The 22,378-nt window shown below is 31.3% G+C and overlaps 1 protein-coding gene across 3 annotated transcripts in view; it reads right to left on the bottom strand.

The window, feature by feature from the left end:
- Fstl5 (follistatin like 5) overlaps positions 1 to 22,378 on the bottom strand; it is a 721,807-nt gene that overhangs the window by 122,824 nt on the left and 576,605 nt on the right. For all 3 annotated transcript variants that reach the window (XM_071614852.1, XM_027926695.3, XM_071614853.1), the window contains exons 8-9: positions 16,551 to 16,712; positions 12,102 to 12,236 (exon numbers count right to left, since the gene is read on the bottom strand). In XM_071614852.1, coding sequence (XP_071470953.1) covers positions 12,102 to 12,236; positions 16,551 to 16,712 — 297 coding nt within the window. The remainder of the gene's footprint in view (positions 1 to 12,101; positions 12,237 to 16,550; positions 16,713 to 22,378) is intronic.

The raw sequence follows: 22,378 nt of genomic DNA, 5'->3' as shown, positions 1-22,378 counted from the left end.
GGTAATTAAATTTCAAAAGAGTTTTAAAGGAGATGTTCAAACCATAGCAGGTATCTATATTAAGCCTGGGTAAAGAAAAAAAGTGCACCACTCCCACAAACATTATTTATTTGAAGCTCTATCGATACTGTTTTATTGCTTCTTGTCTTTTTTCTTTGAAGCATATATATGTGTATTACTAGGAGTTGAGTTACGACTTCAAATTGTATCAACAGAGAACATAAATGCTGGAAAATAACAAAGAAAGGAAAAATACTGCTCTGTTTCCCTCTGGTTCTGCCTCTCTGCCCTTCTTTCCCATCTCCACTCCCCCTCCATAGTTTCTATATTAAGGAGAGATAACAATGCCAGCTGCTCTTCTTCCTTCCATTGTCAACATTGAAAAAAAGGGCAAACAACAGACAGTAGTGACACTCTAGCAGCTGCAGTTACTGGCACAGAGAAAAGAGAATGGGGTCAGAGATGCTCAGCAGAGAAGTGACAGAGAGAGCAAAGAAACTAGGCCAAGTAGCAGCAGACTAGCCAACCATGGCTGTGGTAAGAATGAATGCTGGCAGTAAAATGTGAGGATTTTCAGCAAAAGACTCCTGAAAACACAGACACTTCACACAGTTGGAATTTTTAATTACTGCTCACTCTTGAACATAAAACATGGTAAGGTAAGATTTTGAGATATGATATAAACACACTTTCCCTCATATATACACATACACGTGTTGGTTAACCAAATACACCATGTACTTCATGATTCTTCCTTAGGTCTGATATTCTCCTGTGTCTCTAGCTGTGGGAGTTTACAAACATTTTTCTAAAAACATATCTTTCCCATACTCACTCTACTGGCACGAACAACAAGGGGAAATTGTCAGATTTTAATACAACTAAAAATGTTATGATCTTAACATTTTTTTTTTCAAACTTGAGGAAGGACTGACTTGTGTGAATACGAGATGGTATATGAAATTTGGCTTCTCTGAAGAATAAGAGAACACTAACACTAATATGAAAAAGTTAGTTATTTATCATATTTTCTAATGAAGGGATAAGCAACTACTAAATATATTTATTGAAACTTAAAATATTCTACTATTTAATCAAACAAAATATAAAAGTTCTAACTTGCTACCCTTTTAAAATTCTGTATCTAGAATATAGTGCTATCATTTTTACTCATTTCAATAAATTTTACTCATTATTTAATACATTTTAAAAAGTGTGAAGCCAATAATCATTGACCCAGAAAATATCAATGATAGTAATTAGAAGAAACATTTGTTGAGACCTCATTATGTGCTAGAACCTGCCAAGGATTTTAGAGCATTGAATCCACTAACATTTCATTTGGACAAATGTCTATAATTGAGTTAATCTCTATACTAGTGTAATCTAAAAAAGAAAAAATAAAGGAAGTATGTGCTCAAAATATAAGAGGGTAACTATATAATCTGAAACAAGTTAATGTTCTAAAACAAGTTGATTAGTAGAACATCCATTTATCCTAAATATTACTCCAAATGTTTACACATTAGGCTCTGAAGCTGAAATTGCCTTTCTGGACAACATTCTACCCACCATATGTAGATATGGAAATAAAAGAATACTCATGGAGCCACAAAAGCATGAAAAGTTGACAGTAGCTTATCTTCTATTATCATAATAGGTTCCTTCTATTGTCAATTTAGCTCCAATTTAATGTTTGCAAATTAATAAACAAACAGTTTAGTTAATTTTAGTCCTTGACTATTTTAATATAGTTATTTATTATGAAAAAATAATTTGTGAATGTGAAGAGATTTTTTTCCTTAAAAATTCAAGCAATCTGATAAACTGATAATGGGAAATTCCATTATGCCAATTAATTTTCAAAAAATGAATAAAGAATCCAATCTAATCTCATATTGAGTGTTCACATTAATTATATTCCAGCAGCATGGTGTAATGAATTTCTATGATATGTATTTCAACTTGAAATTTAATAGTAGAGAAAAAAAGACAGTTTGTTTTATGAACTGTTGAGAATTCAAATTTAATGCAGTACTCAAATGCCTACTATATGTTAAAATTAGAATCTGATTAAATTAAATTAAAACAATTATTGCAGATTCCAAGTGAATATTTTTATAATCTTATTAGAATATGACCACAAAGTTAACCAAATACACCACATACTTCATGACTCCTCCTTAGGTCTGATATTCTCCTGTGTCTCTAGCTGTGGAAGTATCACCACAACCACCAATGAACAGTTTATATTTCACCACCTCAAAAGATACTACACTATTCAACTTGAAAGTCTTTTCTGTGTCTGCAATCCTGTCATTCTTGCTTTCTATGTCTATTATGAGAATTATTTTATTTAATTATGTACTGTAGTTCTACTTGACCTAAAATAGAACCTTTCTGAATGTGGGAAATTGATTTATTCATGTTACTACCACATGCTAGTAACATGTTTGCGTGTTTCTAACAGGTGACAGTATGAATGAGCAAACATTTTGCTCACTCTAGATATTTTTTTCTCCATTGTAATAAAAGCTCTTTTTCACTTTCCGAAGTTTGGTAAATGTCCGTTTTCTAATGGTCATTTAAGAAACAAATAATGAAGTCTGGAGTATTACTATCATAATATTCATATACTTTGCAAGGTAACTAGCTTCACACAAATTTAAATTGCCCAAATAAAAATATAGCCATTTTAAAGATTATATAGCTAATTGACTTGGTTTTAATGGAGGACTAGAAGAAATTAAAAGGTAAATTTGAAACAAGCTTTAAAATAAGAGCAAAATATTCATAATATGGTAAGTTCTTTCTATATAATTTCTGAATGGCTGGCAATTCAGTGTTTTTTCTAATGTGTGTGTTTTCTGGCTCAAAAGGAATATGCAAAACCAAGTCTAACAGATAATGACAAAATGATTTTCAAAAGATGGTAAAATTGACAATAATATTAGCAATGTATAATTATTATTTTTCCAAACCTCACTGTCTTGGTATTATGCAACTTTTAAATTTTTGTTATTCTAGTTGATGTGAAATAGGATTTCTCTGTGTGTCTCCTTGATAACTTATGTGGATTAATATCTTTGAGTAATCTAGATTGGCCCTTCAGTTTTCCTTGTCTCTGATGTCTTTTTAAAACCACAGGTGAGTTTGCTTTTGGCTTGTTTGACTACTCTTATCTATTTATTTAGGATAATAAGTTTCTGTCATTAACTTGTGCTGACAATATCCTTAGGACAACTTTTTGTGATCAGAACATCTTGCCAGGAACAACAGTATATAGGATCACTTGAACCCAGGAGTTTGAGATCAGGCTGGGCAACATAGCAAGACCCCATCTCAAAAATCAACCAACCAACCATAAAGAACTCCTTACTTTTAACTTCATCAAATTGTTTTTTCTGATGTTTAGTTTGCTCTATGAATGATACATTGAAATTAATTTCTGATGTTAATATTAATATAATCATAAACAGTAAAATAATGGTTATACTATACATGTTATGTATACCCATACACAGAGACTCTTCAGTAGAATATCATGTAATAATGAAATTAGAAAATATATTTTCAATTAGAAAATATGTTTTTTATTTGTAGTAACCTCAGTTTTCTGAGTCCCAATTCTAGTTAGAAACACATTTTGACCCTGTAATAGGTTGTTTGAGATGAAAACATATTTTGTTCATTAAAAATTTAGTTTCCATTAAAATTTCATCATTGCATGAATGTTTTTTTCCGAAAGATTTTTATTCTTCGCAGCAGAGACTAATATAAACATATGTGTTAGACAGACAGTAGGATTGATTTGGGAGGAAAGATTTTTCCAGTTGGCATACTATTTTACTTCATGAGAGCAGAAAAATATCTTTTAAGACATTCTATGTTTAACACTTCATATGTAACATAAATAAGAAAAAGTACACAGAGCTGGAAAACACAGATGCAGAAAAATAATCAAATTGTCTAGATCACTTTCTCTGGAATATTTATTTCCTAATCAGCCATTATCCTAATTCAGATAACTGAAAAAAACAGAGGTCCAGAGGACACAGAGATGTGTAATCTGAGCTCTTTGCACGGTTGATATAAATGTGTGGCATAGATTAGACTTCACGAAACTTTGAGATAACTCCTCATTTCAGTTCCTCACCCAAAAGCTTGGCATTTCAGAAGCATATTTGTTTTATTATTTTTTATAAATGTATGTTATTATCTGACAGAATTTCTTTATTCAGAGGACAGAATTTATTCATAAGGCAGATAACTTCAGCATATTAAGAAAATTTTGGAGTGATGTTCATTCATTTCTCCTCAACACCATCAACAAAATATTAGTATATATTTTTAAAGTCTCATAGAGATTTGTATACCCATTTATTAAAAGTTTAATGTTTGTTAATATTGACTAGGAAAAGAAGAGAATAGCATTAAATCTTAAAATAAAAATGGAAATTTAATTGCTTCTAGACATGACTACTATGAACATTTTGGTATATAATATCTTTCAGAATGCTTTTTAATCAAATGATGAGACTATATACTTTTCTGTGCTATAAAATATATGTATTTTTAAATATAGATAAACATATCTACAACATTAATTTTAACAATTTCAATATATTCCATTTTAAGCCATGTAGATTTATTTATTCAATTCCTCATTGATGAACATAAATATTTATATACATATTTGTATTACTATAAACAAAGCTGGGCTTATTCTTAGTACTCTTAAAAATCAATTTTTGTTTACTATGACAAAATATCTGAGAAAGTCAACTTAAAAGATGAAACATATTTTGGCTCATGGTTTCAGAGGTTTAGTTTCATCACTTGGTCCCCTTACTTTGGTAGGCAGAACATCTTGGGAGAAGGACCTGTTGAAGGAAAGCTGTTCATCTAGTGGCAGCTAGGAGCAAAATAAAAAATAAAAATAAAAGAGCAAAAAAGGGGCAAGAACAAAAACCTACCATTCAAAGGTACAATCCCCAGGGCCTATTTCTTCCAGTTAGGGACATTTCCTAGAACTTCCACTACCTCCCAACAGTACCTATCAGCAACTGGATGGGGAGCAGGCTTTCAACACATGAACCTTTTATAACATCTATTTTTTCTTTATTTCCACATTCTCACAAAGATATTATAGTCAATACTGTCAGTACATAGAAGTTTATTTAGTCTGCATGCCTATAGTAACATAAATAAAATTTCATTATCAACTTGTCATTAATCAATTTAGGCAAATTGACATGGTCCACTAATGGGATATGATGGAAATTCACACAATAAATTAATATAGAAAGCTTTAAGTCTTATTTTGCTATGTAGGAAACAGGAATGCCTGTAAACCTGTCAATTTAGTGACATTCAGATCATATATTGTCTTGCAGTATAACAAAGCTCTACTAGTGTGCAGAACTGGCAACATGTTAGAAACATATAATTAAGGATATTGGAAAGGTTATTGTTTTTAAAAAATATAGTATTCAGATATGGAAATCATGAGGCAGATAACTTCAGCATATTCTGGGTCAACAGATGAAGATGAAATGATTTATGTAACAATGTAGTTCAAAGATGGGAAAATGTCATTGGTCAAATTAAGAAATATGAAAAGTATAATTTATAATAAATAAAATCTCAGAAAGTAAATAAATGCTTATCAAGTATGATTAACTGCACATGAATTATTATTGTAAGTGTATTTTTATTAGAATAAGCTTATTAATATGTAAATACCTATGACAATTGTTAAACAAAGAGTTTGGGGAATTTCACAAAAGAAATATGAATTTGAAAGAAATATGAAATTTATCTTCCTGGCCTCTGGAAACATTATTATGAACTGTATATGTGATCTTATTAAATGTATACAATCTCTTTTTGAAGTATTTTTTTGTTTGTTTAAAAATAAGAAGGAAATGAGGATTAGTGAAGTTAATTAATCTGCCATTACTACCAGAATCTGTTCTTTTTTCAAAGTTCTCAATATCATTTAAACTTTTTGTTTATGTAAAAACTATGCTTTAATCTATTTTAAAACTCTTCTATTTCTATAATGACCAAGTACACCATAAATATTTGTATATTGCTTGAAATTGTGGGTACAAGTACATGAATTCTATCATATGTCTAAATCTCTGTTGTATTACATATATTGCAGTTACACAATATATACACATTTATAACATTTTAAGGAGAGAGTAACAGGGAGAAAGAGAAGTGGTGGAGGAAAGTATTTCTTTATGTAGTATTTGTTAGAGTCTGTAAACAAGTCAGGAAGGCGCCTGGCAAATGTTAGGGTCTGTAAACAAGTTAGGATGGCGCCTGGCATTTTGCCAGAGCGAGTGGTTAATGTTAAGGTCTGTAAACAAGTCTGGATGGCGCCTGGCATTTTGCCAGACGGAGTGGTTTGTGAAGTAACGCCAGCGAGCCATTAAGTGTGGAGATTTCTTATTGGTTGACTGCTGTATCTAGTTTATGTTAATTAGATAACCTGTGTGGAATGTATAAATACCCCTCCTGTCCTACAATAAACGGCTCCCACTCCTGCTGTATCAACGTACACAAGTTGTTCGTCACCCCCCGGTTATTTTGCTGCAGTTGGACTGCGGCAAGTATTAAAATTTTATTCCATCATGATACCTTATAAAATCAGTGATTGGAAAATTAGTAATGGAATGAAGGAAGGATCTCACAATAGACCTACAAACATGTTGCAAATACTGTGACAGAGTTGGTACTGCGGATAAATAGGGAAATAATAAACAATTCAGTGAATGGTAATGGAATAACTGGATGTCCACTTTGAAATTAATGAAATTTTATCTCTAAGAAAAAGTATAAAATTAAATATTATTTTAAAGAATCTTACAAGTAGATTTTAGTTCACATTGACCAATTATGAACAAATTATATCATTTTTGTTAACAATATACTGAATTACAATTAATTTATTAAAATCAATTCCAAGGTAAAGATTGTTGAAATAGCACAATAATGCCAAGGGTAACTCTGCTTGTAACAATGATAAAAAGAAAGGCATATGTATAGTTATGATACATTGATCATAATATATGACTATAATGTATTATTATATTTATACATTATATTATAATACTTTCAAGAAAGTAGATTAACCATACTCCTTACTAATATCCTGGCATAATAGGATACAATCTGTGCTCAGTGCTTAATGCAGTCAGTAGCTTAAAAGCTTTCTATGGCAATCTAGGTTTTTATCACTTTTCATTTACTTTAACCTTGAAGATGAATCATTTCATTCTGAAAATTGACTCCTCTTGGGAATGGAAATGTATCAGTTATTTATGCTATATACAAGATGCTTTCAAATAAACAACATTATACTTCTGCCTAAACCTGCCTCACATATTTCATATCATCTTTTTCTATTCCCTGTTCTAAGTACCACAGAATCCCTTATGACTCATTTCTACTCTTCTTTGCATTTAAGTCCTCCCTGTGCATCACTCCATTAAGTCTTAATTATCCAACTCTGTCCCTAAAATAACTGTAGATTAAATTATTTTGAAGCACATTTTTCTGATTCAATTTGTCTCATGAGAAAACCTCCACTGAGCTCTGTTGACAAAATTGGGCAGTGTAACTCAAAAGTTTTCCAATTCAAAGATCACAGTAGAAGCAAAACACAGACTCTTCAGCCATATGATGCTCTGAATGAGTCATTCTCTCAACAGTATTATATTGCTTGGAAACATAGTGTAAAAAAATTCTACCTACAACTGATCTATAATGTAGAAAACAGATGAATGATTATATTGAAGCCATAGCTAAACAAAGTATTTCATTTACTGTGAAACTTGTAAATCCTTCTTGTTATACTCTAAATATGAATATAACATGTCTCTTCTCTGCATCTTTCAAAAAGAAAACAGAGGAAATGTGTGCTATAGTATTTTAAAAATATAATAAGAATATAAATTGGATAAGTATAAAGGGGAAAAGAAGTGTAGATTTTGCTTTCACTCTGGCAAAAATGAACTTGGGCAAGATATTTTGATGTTTATTTAAAATATATTAGTATTTCCGTTAAGTAAAGGATGTATATTCCAATCAGTTGAATCAATCATTTTTAAAGTATAAAGAGAAATAATATTTTGTATTTGTATACATATCATGAATGTCCATACACACATATCGGTCTAGATCAGTGTCTACAACTATTTATCTATTTCTATACCCAGAAGCATCATTCAATTTGAAATCCTCTGATTTCCAGCAATTACTGGGTTTTCCAGGCTTTTGTATATAAAAAGAAAACTGTCAATATTTCTAGCAAGGAATAGGAAGCTATTTTCAGAAAATAAGCCTGAGTCAGAGAAGAGCTACTGTATGTATAGCAGCTCTAATAAGTGCTTTATATGTAATAGCTGAACAGAAATCCCTTAATGTGTTAGTATTTATTCCACATTACAGATGGGGAAATCAAAGCTCCGAGAGGTTATACAATGGTCTCAAGACTCAGAGCTTTATATGATTCGATTCACATCTTACTGCAAAAATCATACTTTTCTATTATACCAGTCTTCTTTTTGTTGACAAATATTGTATCCTATCACCACTAAAAGGAAAACACTTTTGAAAAAGTTATTTTTTTTGTATTTGGATAAGCCATTGAGTTTTTTAAAAAATATGTGCAAATAAAATCATAAAGTTATTACTGATGGGTCTGTGATTGGTTCTTATAAATTCCTTGAAAATATCTATCAAAATACAAACATGCCATATATAATTAATATGGTTTGTGGCCACAAAATTACTAGAGAAGAATGTAGAGAAATTCTTAATTGGCAGTTACAAAAGACAACAGTTTTCCCTAATGTGATCTCCAATTAATTTAAGTTTTGTTTTGTTATATGGAATTTGAACAATTTACTTCACATTATGAAACAATCCAATGAAAACAGTCTTCTACCACAAAAATATTATAACATTTTTAGGGCCTTTTTTGTGGTGGTGGTGGGGTACCGGGATTGAACTCGGGGGCACTCAACCACCAAACCACATCCTCAGCCCAATTTTTTATTTTATTTAGAGACAGGATCTCACTGAGTTGCTTAGCACCAAGCTTTTGCTGAAGGCTGTCTTTGAACTTGCGATCCTTCTGCCTCAACCTCCCCAGCCACTAGGATTACAGGCATGCACCATGGATCTCCACTGAGGCTTCTTTTTTTGGTGCTGGGAATTGGACCTAAGACCTGGCATATGCTTTGCCACTGAGCCAACCCCAAAATTTCAGTTTTTAATCTTCCATAGCTACTCATTTTGTACTCAGTTTTCTTTTATAGTATTGTCTTGATTTTAATTATTTACATTCTTTCTAAAATCTGGAAGTTTTACATCAATAACATATATGATATATTCTTAATTACTAGTGTAGTAAATAGAGTGAAAGTTTAGCAAAACTTAAGAGCATTTTTTAAATCAGCAAAAAATTAGTTATTCCAAATAAACCAAATTTGTACCTCCGTAATAGATTATAGTAGAACTGAATTAAGAATTCTTGGGGTTTTTGTACTGCTGAAACCCATTAGTTTCTACTTTTGTTCCTTGGATAGCTCACATAATTGAAAAGCACAAGTAAAACCTATAAATATGTTATTTCCAGACTTAGAAAAACATCTCTGAATCTTTCAATTGTATTGTTTCTACCTTATAAGTGATTTTGAAAGTTCTACAACAATACATGTATCATGTTTGTATCTATAATGTTCCTGAAGAGCTTATGTGTTGAAGATTTGGTCCCCAATGCAGCAATATAATTAAAGAGTGGGGTTCTTCGGAAGTAATTAGATCATGAGGGCTCTGATATCATCCATGGATTAATCTACTGAAGGATGGGTAATTTGATGGCATTGTTGGGAGATGGTGAGAACTGTAGATAGGGTGCAAAGTTGGAGGAAGTAGGTCACTAGGGGTTGTCCTTGATCTCCCTGATCTTCTACTTTGTGTTTCTCCTTCCCGCCCCTCACTTCCTGGCCCCCATGGAGTAAGTAGTTTTTCTTTTGCTCTTCCATGCCTTTTCCCCATGGTATTCTGCCTTACCTCAGTCCTAAAGCAATGGAGGCAGTCGAACATGGACTGAAACCTCTGAAATTATGAGCCAAAAAAAATCTTTCCTTCTTAAATTTTTGTATGTCAGGTACTTTGATCATAATGACAAAAAGTTGATGAACACAACATGCCAGGACAAGGTCTACACTGGTACCTCTCAGATATATTATTTCTGATTTTAACAGTATACTGCTAACATATAGTCTCCAAAAATTATTTAAAAGTATTATTTTGATCTTTAAAATTTAAAAGAATAAGTCAAACCAATTAAAATAAAAGCACAATTTTAGAAGCTATTTACAATTACTCATATTCATATGTACATTATGACTAAAATTTCATTAATGCTTATTCTAAAACTTTTCTAGAATTACATGCTGAAAGGTTGTATGTGTCACTGGTTAAAGAAATTATGACTAGATGTTTTACTACTGCAACAAGAAAAATATATTGAAAAATATATGATAAGCATTAAAAGAAAATCAGAATAAAGAGTTGAAATAAAAATATTTCATAAACATATTATAAATGGCAAAGAAAACGAGAGTTTTCAATTACTAGTTACCTAAAATTATTTTTAACAGAAATCAAATTTCAAATTGGTATTCAATAGAAATGCAGAAAAAGAGTAAAGTAATTATTATGGACAATATTTAGATCATGAAGTCATTTTTTGCATGTTTTTTTTTTCCTTTCCTATCTTACAACTTTTCTTTTTAAATATTTGCTTATAATGATGTTTGTCATAATCAGACAAAATGTAGATAAATGTATATTGGCAGCTGGGACCTGGGTATTTTTCTCTTTATGATTAGATCCACTCTATATGCACTTATTGATTTAAGAAGGAGTAAGAAGACTCCTGGGACAGTGGTTTAGCTAGGTTCAAAATCTTGTTTCTGAGAAATGGGCCTAACAATTTAGAGGCTCTCACAATATCAGTCTTTTAGAAAAATTATATTAGTAAGTAAGAAGCATAAAAAGTCAAACAGAGAGCATAGAGAAAAGAAAACCATTCTTTCAAGAACACCCAGTTCTTATACCAAAACACCACACTAGGGAATGTGTACACCAGAGGAAGAAAAGGCTGTGTTTTCTGACAGTTTACTTGATTAAACACTATAACAGGCAATTCAGCCACAATAAAAAGTAATCTGTCTTCGGTATCCCTGGCCCATCCATATCCATTAAGTTCTGGTGTTTTATGGAACAGCAGGGTGAATATAATTAACAATAATGCATTACATACCTCAGACTAGTTAGGAGAGAGAAATTTGAATGTACTCATCATAAAAAATTAAAATGCTTAGTGATGGATATGCTAATTATCCTAAGTCAATCATTGTCCAATGTATATGAGGAACAAAACATCAGATTGTAATTCATAAATATGCATATATATTATGTGTAAATCACAATGAAAAGAAAAAAAGTAAAGTAAATTTAAAAGAACAGCCACAAAGTAGGGTCAGTGCCAGGGACAGTAATTATTTCCAGGAGGCAGTAACCACAGTATCTGCTGCACAGAAGAGCTACTCTACAGCCAAGGGGCCTGTGACTGTAATGCAACTGATGAATAAAGAAATATGTGAATTTATTCAACCTATAAGATATAACTTTTAAATATTTGAGGACCTCAAATTCCCCAAATATTGTTCAGGAGAGGAATTTTGCAAGGAATTTAAATTCTTACATGAGAAAATGGGAAGTTAAGACCCCCAAATGTCTTACATATGCTTGCAAAAAGAAAAAAAGAAAATAATTCCAGCACTGCGGTGAAAATTTCACAAGCTTTCTAAAAAATCTTTAAATTTGCTTTTAGTATTTCAAGATCCCATCCCTCCTAAATATGAAAATTGCTTTAATGCACTATTTCATAGTTTTCTGGTGCCTTGGTTTTCTGGGGGGAAAAAGTGATAAAAGAATATATTTCTCAAAAGCTATAAAGTTAAGTATGGTGTGTATATTTGTGTGTGTGTGTTTGCATGCACAATACATACAGGTTTTTCTAGCAGAATCTTCCACAAAAAGAGAAGAGATGTCTTCATCCACTCCTGCTTCATTCTTCGCTATACAAGTATATGCTCCAGTATCTTCATAGCGCACATTGCTTATGTGAACCTCACTGCCATTTGCTGAGAACAGAAGGCAAATGCAACTTGTAAACTACAATTTCAGTTTTGGTACAGTGCTTTCCGATTACACAGTCAAACAGTTCACTTAGCTTGTCCTAATTAAACTGTTTTCCTTCCTACTTCCATACTTTGGAAGCATGCCAAATTCTTCCAGAAGCATTTGAGAGTTTTGTAAACTGTGCTGTCATTCTATTACTAAGAGCCTAATAACTCTGTATCAAATGCACATGATTTATATTTTATATTTATATTTTATACCATTTCTTTGCCTGTATTGCATATCAAGTGATGCATACTGGTAACTATAATTTATTAATCTATTTAGAAATCACTTTTTTTCCAAGCTTTTATAGAAACTTAACTAGCCGTGCTATTCATTTTCAAGAAAACACATATGAAAATACATTCAAAGGATATTGAGAATATGTGTGTGTACCATTGTCATTAAACAAACTTATTACTGAGTTCTTATTACATATCTGGAATTTTTAGGGCTGGAGGACACAAAGATAATAACACATGATTGTCTTTAAGAATTTCAGTCTCTTTCCAGAAATTTAGCTAAAATACAGTATTAGATGGAAGTTGATAGAATCAATGTAAGACCAAAGATTTAAGGAAATGACTAACACAACTTTCAAATATTGGGGAGATAATATTTTAAGTTAAACCTTGAATAATAAGCTATATTCCCCAATGTAGAAACAAGGGGGTAATTAATAATTTACAATATACTGGCAGTAGGCAAATAAAGTCTCTGAGCTTCATAGAATGAATCATCAACTCTGAGGACGAGGACTGGACACTTGTTCCATCTGCCTCTAAAACTCTTTGTTTATTGTCCTCATTTATTGAGGCTTCCTTCCTTCCTGTCCCCTCTGCTCCTCTCCCTACTTCTCTCTTCCCTCCCTCCTTTCCTTTATCTTTTCATGTACACGTCTGTGTGCATAGCTCTGCGTGTTTTGTGCATGTGTGTTCCATGTTATCCAATCACAAGAATATGATGGGTGGTAGAATGGAACATGGTTTCTTATGGTGCTTTGTTTGTTTGGGGTACTGGGTATCGGACCCAGGGCATATAACCAAAGAGCTACATCCCTGGTCCTTTTTTTATTATTTTTTTTTTTATTTTGAGACAGGATATCATTAAATTGCTGGGTGTCTCCCTATGTTGCTGAGGCTGACATCAAACTTGCAACCCTCCTGCCTCATCCTCCCAAGTAGCTAACAGGACTATAGCTATGTGCCACTGCATCTGTCTGGAACAGGACTGGTTTTGACAGAAAGAGGACAATACCATTAGGGCATCTAAGTTTGGGAAAAGAAGAATAGATAACCAATGGCAAAAACTTGAATGCCATTCCTAGGAGTTAGTGGTTCTGAATGGATGTGAATAAAATACGGAGAGGGACTGAATGTTTGGGGAATAGTAATCATTTGAATAAATTTAAACTTTTTCTTTACTTAGAAATGATTACTGCATACCCTCTTTTCCCCAATCCTTTTTGAGAAACACTACTTCAAAACAAAGATTGGAAGGTTTTTGTTTTGTTCTGCTGAAAAAAGCCAGATAGTAAATTTTTTAGGCTTTGTGGGCCGTACAGTTTCTGTGTCAATGAGTCACCTCTGACATAACAGTATAAAAGCCGCCGCCATACACAATATTTTTTAAAGAAATAAATGCAGCTATATTATAAAAATAAATAAAATAAACTCAACGTTTTATCTACAGAAATTGACAGCTATCTTACTTTGGTATGTGGACCTTGGATTACAAACCCTGCTTCTAAATATTAGAGAATTAATAGTACATTGAAACCCGAGTCAACCTCTTGTTTTACATGAAATATGGCTCCCTCCAAAAAATCATACCTTTATTTTGAAGACTTACATCTAAAATCTCTAGATTTTCATCACAAGTTCAACTGAATTTGTTCATTTTTTAAATTTTCTTTCCCAATAATCTTATATATCTTCCAAACATGCATTCCTGGAGGTTTTTCACTCTATTACCACAACTATCAATTTCTTTGTCTATTCATCATCCTAACACGTCTGATTACTACCTTCTAGAACTAGAATATGCAAACCTATCCTGGCACTACCCTGAAGTCCCTGTACTTGGTTCTGGGAGTAAATTACATTTCTATTCTTTAAGTAAGTTTATAAATTTTCAAATTCAGTTTTCAGTTTGCTGGATATTCAGTACTACTTGAAATCCATTTTACTTAACATTTATAACTAGATATTAACTTAGATATTTTATCTTTTCATATCCTACTATGCTGTTACTTTAGATGGTTACTCTCTTATGTTTTCTTATTGTAATACAATTATTTTGTTTGTTTGTTTGTTTTCACGGAAAATTTTCCAGCCTTTCTCATTGATTCCAAGGCTCTTTCTATAATCTTTGTCTCACTCGTTTCTCTCTACTGACACTTGCCTCAGATATTATCCATTAGTCCTAATTTTTCCCACAAGCATCTACTTGTTTTCTTACTTTCAAAATCTGGAAGGATATTTTTTTATTGTTTCAGCCTTTACATTGAAGACTGATTGCTACTGAGACATAAAGACAAGCTTAACAGATAAACACATGTTAATGACCTTATGTAACCTTCCTATGTGTCCTGACATTGTTGAGCTCTTTCCCACTTTTAACTTTCTCTTCTTTTCTTCTTTAGTATCTATCTCTTGGTCTCCTGAATCTGCTGACTTTTTACTCTCTTTGTTCTATTTATTCTAGTCTGTTTAGGATGAATATTTGTGTTGTTTTGAAATTTTACTTCCTCTTATTCACATATTATCCCATACATTACCACAATTATTCAATTACTGCCTAGACTTAAACTTCACACACAAAGACTAAAGAAACACATGATGAACAATTGGAAAATTATATAATCACAGTGTCTAACATAGTGGGACACTATAGTATCCATAGTATGTGCACAGATTTTTCTCTTGGGTTGTCCTTCCTACTTTTTAATTTTTTTCTTATTATCCTTTCAAAATTTTATCCATTTTCTTATGTATTTAAAATTAATAAAGTATTTTGTAAGAACCTCCAACTATGTCTTCCCACTACCTCTAGAAACAAAATATATGTTTGTAAGTACAGTTTACTGTTATTAAGTGGGTCAGAGATGACAAAATCAGAAACTACTTAGACTTTGTTAGTTTATATTAATCAAATTAATCTAATCTCCATGTTATAAACACTGAGATATAAGCAGTAGTTTATGTGTATAAATTTGTTAGATCTAAGTTTATCAGTATATCGATTTCTAGGATTCATGTTTAGAAAGTTGAATAATACTTTAACAGACTCATTAATATTGACTTGCAAAAATAAGAGTTTGAGAAAGCTTTATTTTAAAAGGTTTACTAATTGAAATTCTTCACTAACAAAGTAGAATAATAATAGAAACATCTGCTTATATAAATAATAAAAAATACAATTTGTACTAACGTCAGTTGAAGAAGTTTAAAGGCATGAAATAAGGAATATAATGCCTATGAAATCTGTATTTAAATGAAGTGACTATTGTGCTACATCTAACAATGAAAATTGGATTTAAACTTTCCTTTATGCTACTATAATTAATAAATAATATGAAATTACTTTGACACATTTGACCTTTAAAAACAATTTATTTTCTATTTTCCATTTATGAAATGTGGATTTGTGATCGTTTGTAATCTATATAATAATGTTTAATCATATATATATTTCAAAATAATAAAATTAGCATAATATTTTGTTTAGAATGGAATAAATTAATAATTAATTCAATGTAAATGTGAAATACATTTAGTAACATGAATTATTTTGTTTACAAAATATGCTAGATAAAAAATATGCTAGAAAATTTTCACTAAAGATATCAAGATTTTTAAAACCATCTATCAATATCTATTTTAATCTATTACTCAAGCATAGAAAAAGTAACTTCCAAATATTTCTATGAAAAGTTCCATTTATTTTGTTCAGCATATATATGAACATATATGTTCAGCATATAATTCAAAAGTATTTAAAAGATATGTAATTTAATACATTACTTATCAACAAAAGGATAGCATAATTAATCATTATGACAACACTATTATTTAAACCATAAAAAATATTAAAGGGCTCTTTCAAATATGTCTAATTATAACCATTACTTCAGATCCATTACATTCTATTGCCACAGATATTCTATTTTCATATTTTCTTTTCTTCTCAAATAATATAAAATGTGTTAACATTTTAGTATAAAACTTCTGCATGATAATTTAAGAGAGTGAAGGAAAGCAAGGAAAAGGTACCTTGAAGAGTGAGTTGTTTGGACAGCTTTGGTGTAATATCTATTCCATTCTTCAGCCATCCAAGCTGAGGATTTGGGATGCCCTCTGCATGGCACCTAAGACTTGCAGTTACACCAGGTTCCCTAGCCTGACTTTCTGGATATACTCGAATGACTGGAGGAACTAAAAAGTAAAAAAAAAGTGAATTAGACAGATATATATCAGTTGATATTCCAAAACAAATAAATAAAACTTGCAATATGAGAAATTATAAACTGTATATTTTAATGATTTGCACATTTATATAACATCTTAATTTACAAATACCATTATCCACTAATTATCCACTAAAATATTTACAAGAAAATAAGTAATTCTGGGACTGTGTTTGGATTATTGCAATATGAATCTAGTAACTTGTTTCAAAAATGAAAAAAGTCCACAAAGAACAAACTACACATATCAAAAGTTCACAGGAAAAAAATCAAAGAGCTTTCCATTTTCCAAATATGGAACAATTTTAACATTAAAATAATAAATTGTCATAAAGGACTATAAGGAATTAAATCTCAATGAATTGAAGTACCTAAATAAATAAATACATAATGAGAGAGAAAGGAAAGCATTTTCTCACTAAATCATATTTAGATTGAGATAATAGTTCCATTTGCATTTGAATACAAAACATAAACATTAAGAATTTTTTTCTTTCAGTTTTAGAGGGAATGCTTTCAATTTTTCTCCATTTAGAATGATGTTGGCCGTGGGTTTAAGGTCTACAGCTTTTACAATGTTAAGGTATGTTCTACTATGCCTGTTTTTCTAGTGTCTTGAACATAAATGGGTGCTGCATTTTGTCAAGCACTGTATTTTGTCATGGAATTCTTATCAATATAATTCTTAATTATACTGATGTGGTGAATTACATTTATTAATTTCCATATGTTGAACCAAACTTGCACCCTTGGGTGAACACCACTTGATCATGGTGCACTATCCTCTTAACACATTTTTGTACGTGATTTCCCTGAATATTACTGAGAATTTTTGTATCTACACTCATTGGGGATATTGGTCTGAAGTTTTCTTTCCTTGATATATCTTTGTCTGATTTCAGTATCAGGTTGATCCTAGCTTCATGGAATGAGTTTGGAAGTGTTCCCTCTCTTTATTTTTCATGGCGTACTTTGAAGAGAATCTGACTGGTCCTGGGCTTTTCTTTGCTGGTAGGGCTTTTATGGAATCTTCAATTTCTTTTCTGAAAACTTATCTATGTCCTCCTGATTCAATTTAGGTAGGTCAGATATCTCTAGAAATTTATTGTTGTCCTCCAAACTTTCTATTTTAGGAGCATGAATTTTCAAAATAGCTTCTGATTATCATCTGTATTTCAGTAGGGTCCATGGTAATATTTCCTTTTCATTACATGTGATTAGCTTACAAAAGGGTTTATCAACTTTATTTATTTTTTCAAAGAATCAACTTTTTGTTTTGCTGCTTTTTTGCATTCGTTTGCTTTTGTTTCAATTTCATTGATTTTGGCTCTGATTTTAATTATTTCCTACCTTCTACTGCTTTTGTTGTTGATTTGTTATTCTTTTTCTAGGGCTTTAAGCTATAATGTTAGGTTGTTTATTTTGTAGCTTTCTATTCTTCTAATGAATGAGCTCAATGCAATGAACTTTTCTCTAAGGACTGCCTTCAAAGTGTCCCAGAGATTTTGATAAGTTGTGTTGCTATTCTCATTTACCTCTAATTTTTTTTTAATTTAATTGATTTTTTCTGATACTCATTGGTCATTCAATGGCAAATTATTTAGTCTCCAGGTATTAAAGTAGTTTCTATTCTTATTTTATTGTTTTCTAATTTCATTCCATTATGATCTGATAGAATTCAAGGTATTATCTCTATTTTTGTATTTGTAAGAGTTGCTTTATGACATAAGTTATGATCTATTTTAGGGAAGAATTCATGTGGTGCTGAGAAGAAAGTATACTCAGTCATTGATGGATGAAATATTCTAAATAAGTCCAACATAGTCCTTGAACTTCTAGCAAGAACAATTAGGAAAAGAAAGAAATTAAAGGGATCTGAATAGGAAAAGAAGAGTTTAAACTATCCCTATGCAGACAACATGATTTTATATTTAGAAGACAAAACAAACAAACAAACACTCCACCAGAAAACATCTAAAAGTAGCAGGATATAAAATTAACACTCATAAATCAAATGTGTTTCTATACATCAATGATGAATCCACTGAAAGAGCAATTAAGGAAACTTTTCCATTCACAATAGTCTAAAAAAATAAATAATAAAGTCTAACAGAAATAAAAAAAATCTAACAAAAGAGATGAAAGCCCTCTACAATGAAAACTATGAACTCTAAAGAAAGAAATTCAAAAAGACCTTAGAAGATGGAAAGATCTCTCATACTCTTGAATAGGCAGAATTAATATTGTCAAGATGACCATACTATGACATTCTTCATAGAAATAGAAAAGGCAGTCATGAAATTCATTTGGAAAAAATAAGAGGCCCAAAATAGCCAAAGCAATCTTTAGTGAGAAAAGTGAAACAGAAGGCCTCACAAAACCAGATCTTAAACTAAACTATAAAGCTAGAGAAAAAAAAACAGCATAGTATTGCCACCAAATCAAACATGGAGACCAATGGAACAGAATAGAGGACACAGAGACAAACACACATAAATATAGTTATCTCACACTAGACACAGGGCCATAAACATTTATTAGAGAAAAGACAGCATCTTCAACAAGTGGTTTGGGGAAAACGGTAAATCTATATGTAGTAAAATGAAATTTAATCTCTATCTTTCACCTTGCACAAAACTCAACTCAAAGTACCTAGGTATTAGAACAGACATACTGTGCCTACTAGAAGAAAATGTAGGCAAAACTTTCCATCATGCTAACTTAAGTACTGACTTCCTCAACAAAAATCCCAAAGCACAAGAAGTAAACTCAAGAATCAGTAGATAGAATGGTACCAAATTAAAAAGGTTCTTTATATCAAAGAAATCTATAAAATATATGAAGAGAAAACCTACAGAATGGGAGAAAATCTTTGTCACTTGCACCACAGATAGAGCATAAATCTCTAGGATATATAAAGAACTCAAAAAACTTAATACCAAAACAAACAAACAAACAAAAAACCAAAATAACCCAATCAATCAATGGGCAAAGGAATTGAGCAGGCACTTCACAGAAGAAATACAAATGGTCAACAAATGTATGAAACAATGTTCAACATCTCTAGCAATTAGAGAAATGCAAATTAAAACTACACTGAAATTCCATCTCACTTCAGTCAGAATGGCAATTGTCATGAATACAAGTAACAATAAATTTTGCAAGGGTGTGGGGGAAAAGGTACACTCATACATTGCTGGTAGGACCTCAAATTGGTTCAAGCACTCTGGAAAGAAGTATGGACACTCCTCAGAAAACTTGGAATGGAACCATCATTTGACCCAGTTACCTCATTCTTCAGTATATACCCAAAGGACTTAAAATGAGCATACTACAGTGACACAGCCACATCAATGTTCATAGCAGCTCAATTCACAATAGCTAAGCTATGAAATCAAAACAGGTGCCATTTAACAAATGAATGGATAAAGAAAATGTGGTATATTTACACAGCAGATATATCTTAGCCATTGGTAAATAGATGGAGCTGGAGACTATCATGCTAAGTAAAATAAGCAATCCCCCAAAACTAAAGGTAAATGTTCTCTCTGACATGCAGATGCTAACACACAACAAGAATGAGGGAGGTTAGAAATTCTGTGGATTAGACAAATGTGAATGAAGAAAGGAAGGGAAGGATACAAATAGCAAAGATAGTAGAATGAATTGGACATAACTTTCCTATGTTCATATAAGAATACAACACCAGTGAAACTCCACTTCATGTCCAACCACAAGAATGGGATCCTAATTAGAATAAGTTATACTCCATGTAATGTATAATATGTCAAAATACATTCCACTGTCATGTATATGTAAAAAGAAAAAAAAAGGAAAGAAAAGGAATAATATTCTGCCAAAAAAGTAATGAGTTTTATAATAAACACTACAAAACAATATTGAAAGGATTTAAATAAAAAATAAATATATTTACACACATCTTGTGTTGGTGAATAGAAATAATCAGTTAGTATGATAGTAGTACTCCCAAATTAATACACAGATACAATGTAGCCTCATTAAATTTTTTGTTTCTTTTATTTTTTTAGGTACTAGAGATTAAAGTTAGGGCACTCAACCACTGAGCCACATCCCCAGCCCTAATTTGTATTTTATTTAGAGACAGGGTCTCACTGAGTTGCTTAATGCCTTGCTTTTGCTGAGGCTGATTTTGAACTCATAATCCTCCTGCCACAGCCTCCTGAGCTGCTGGGATTACAGACATATATCACCACAGCCAGCATAAAATTTTAACTGATTTTGTTTTTAAGAAAAGAAAGAAATAGCTATACTGTGGAAACAATCTAGATGCCCTTCAATAGATTAATGGATTAAAAAAATGGTGGCATATATACACAATAGAATATTACTCAGCAAAATAAAAGAGAATAAAATTATGGCATTTGCAGGTAAATGGATGGTGTTAGAGAAAATAATGCTAAGTGAAGTTAGCCAATCCCCCAAAACCAAATGCTGAATGTTTTCTCTGATATAAGGAGGCTGATTCATGGTGGGGTAGAGAAGGGGAGCAGGGGAGGAACTCTAGATAAGGCCAGGTGGGAGGGGAATGAAGGTGGTATGGGGTTAGAAATGATGGAAGAATGTGATGGACATTATTATCCAAAGTACATGTATAAAGACATGAATTGGTGTGAATATACTTTGTATACAAACAGAGATATGAAAAATTGGGCTCTATATGTGAAATAAGAATTGTAATGCATTCCGCTGTCATAAATAATTTAAAAATATATTAAAAATAAAGAAAAGGAAGAGCTAATTCTCAAATTCAAATGGAATACAAACAAATACAAAGATACTCAAATGATTTAAAAAAAAAAACTTCCTAAGGAAAAGAAAAAAACTGGAGGACTTGATTTCAAAACTTAACAAAAAGCTACAATAATCAAAAAAGTGTGACACTGCCATGAGAATAAATATACAGAACAATTGTATAGAGTTGAGAGTACATAAATAAGCACATACATTTATGGCCAATTGATTACAATGATAAGGAACAGATATTTTAAGAAAATATGGATAATCTCTAGTAGGAAAATGAATTTAAACACCTACTTAAAATATAAAATTTAGCTCAAAACCAAAGTTCTGAATGTAGGAGATAAAACTTAAAAACTCTTCCAAAACCATAGGAATAAATTTTGTAGACATTAGATTTGACAGCTATTTGTTACATATGACCCCTATAAGCATAATCAAGAACAAAAAAATAAATTGAATTTTATCCAAATTAATTTTTCGTGTGTGTGTGTGTGCATCAAAGGACACTATTGAAAAGAGTAAATATAACTCACAGAATAGAAAAATTAATTTGAAAATTATATTTTATAATAGACTAGTTTCCTGTACATAAAAGGAACTGTGACAATTCAGAAAAACAACAACAAAACAAAAACAAGTAGACAACTCTATTAAAATATCGATCAAAACAAATATTTTCATAGATGTTTCTTCAAAGAAGAAATGAAAATGACTGATGGACACCTGAAAAATATTTAAAAAGTGATGTAAATTAATTTTATTTAGAGATAGGGTCTCACTGAGTTGCTTATTGCAAATGGTTATTAAAATGAAGAAATGAAAGCAGACAATTATATATATGAAGAAGGAGAT

Source organism: Marmota flaviventris, chromosome 7, assembly GCF_047511675.1.
Source record: "Marmota flaviventris isolate mMarFla1 chromosome 7, mMarFla1.hap1, whole genome shotgun sequence".
NCBI lineage: Eukaryota > Metazoa > Chordata > Mammalia > Rodentia > Sciuridae > Marmota > Marmota flaviventris.
This window is presented reverse-complemented; position numbering and strand designations above follow the sequence as displayed.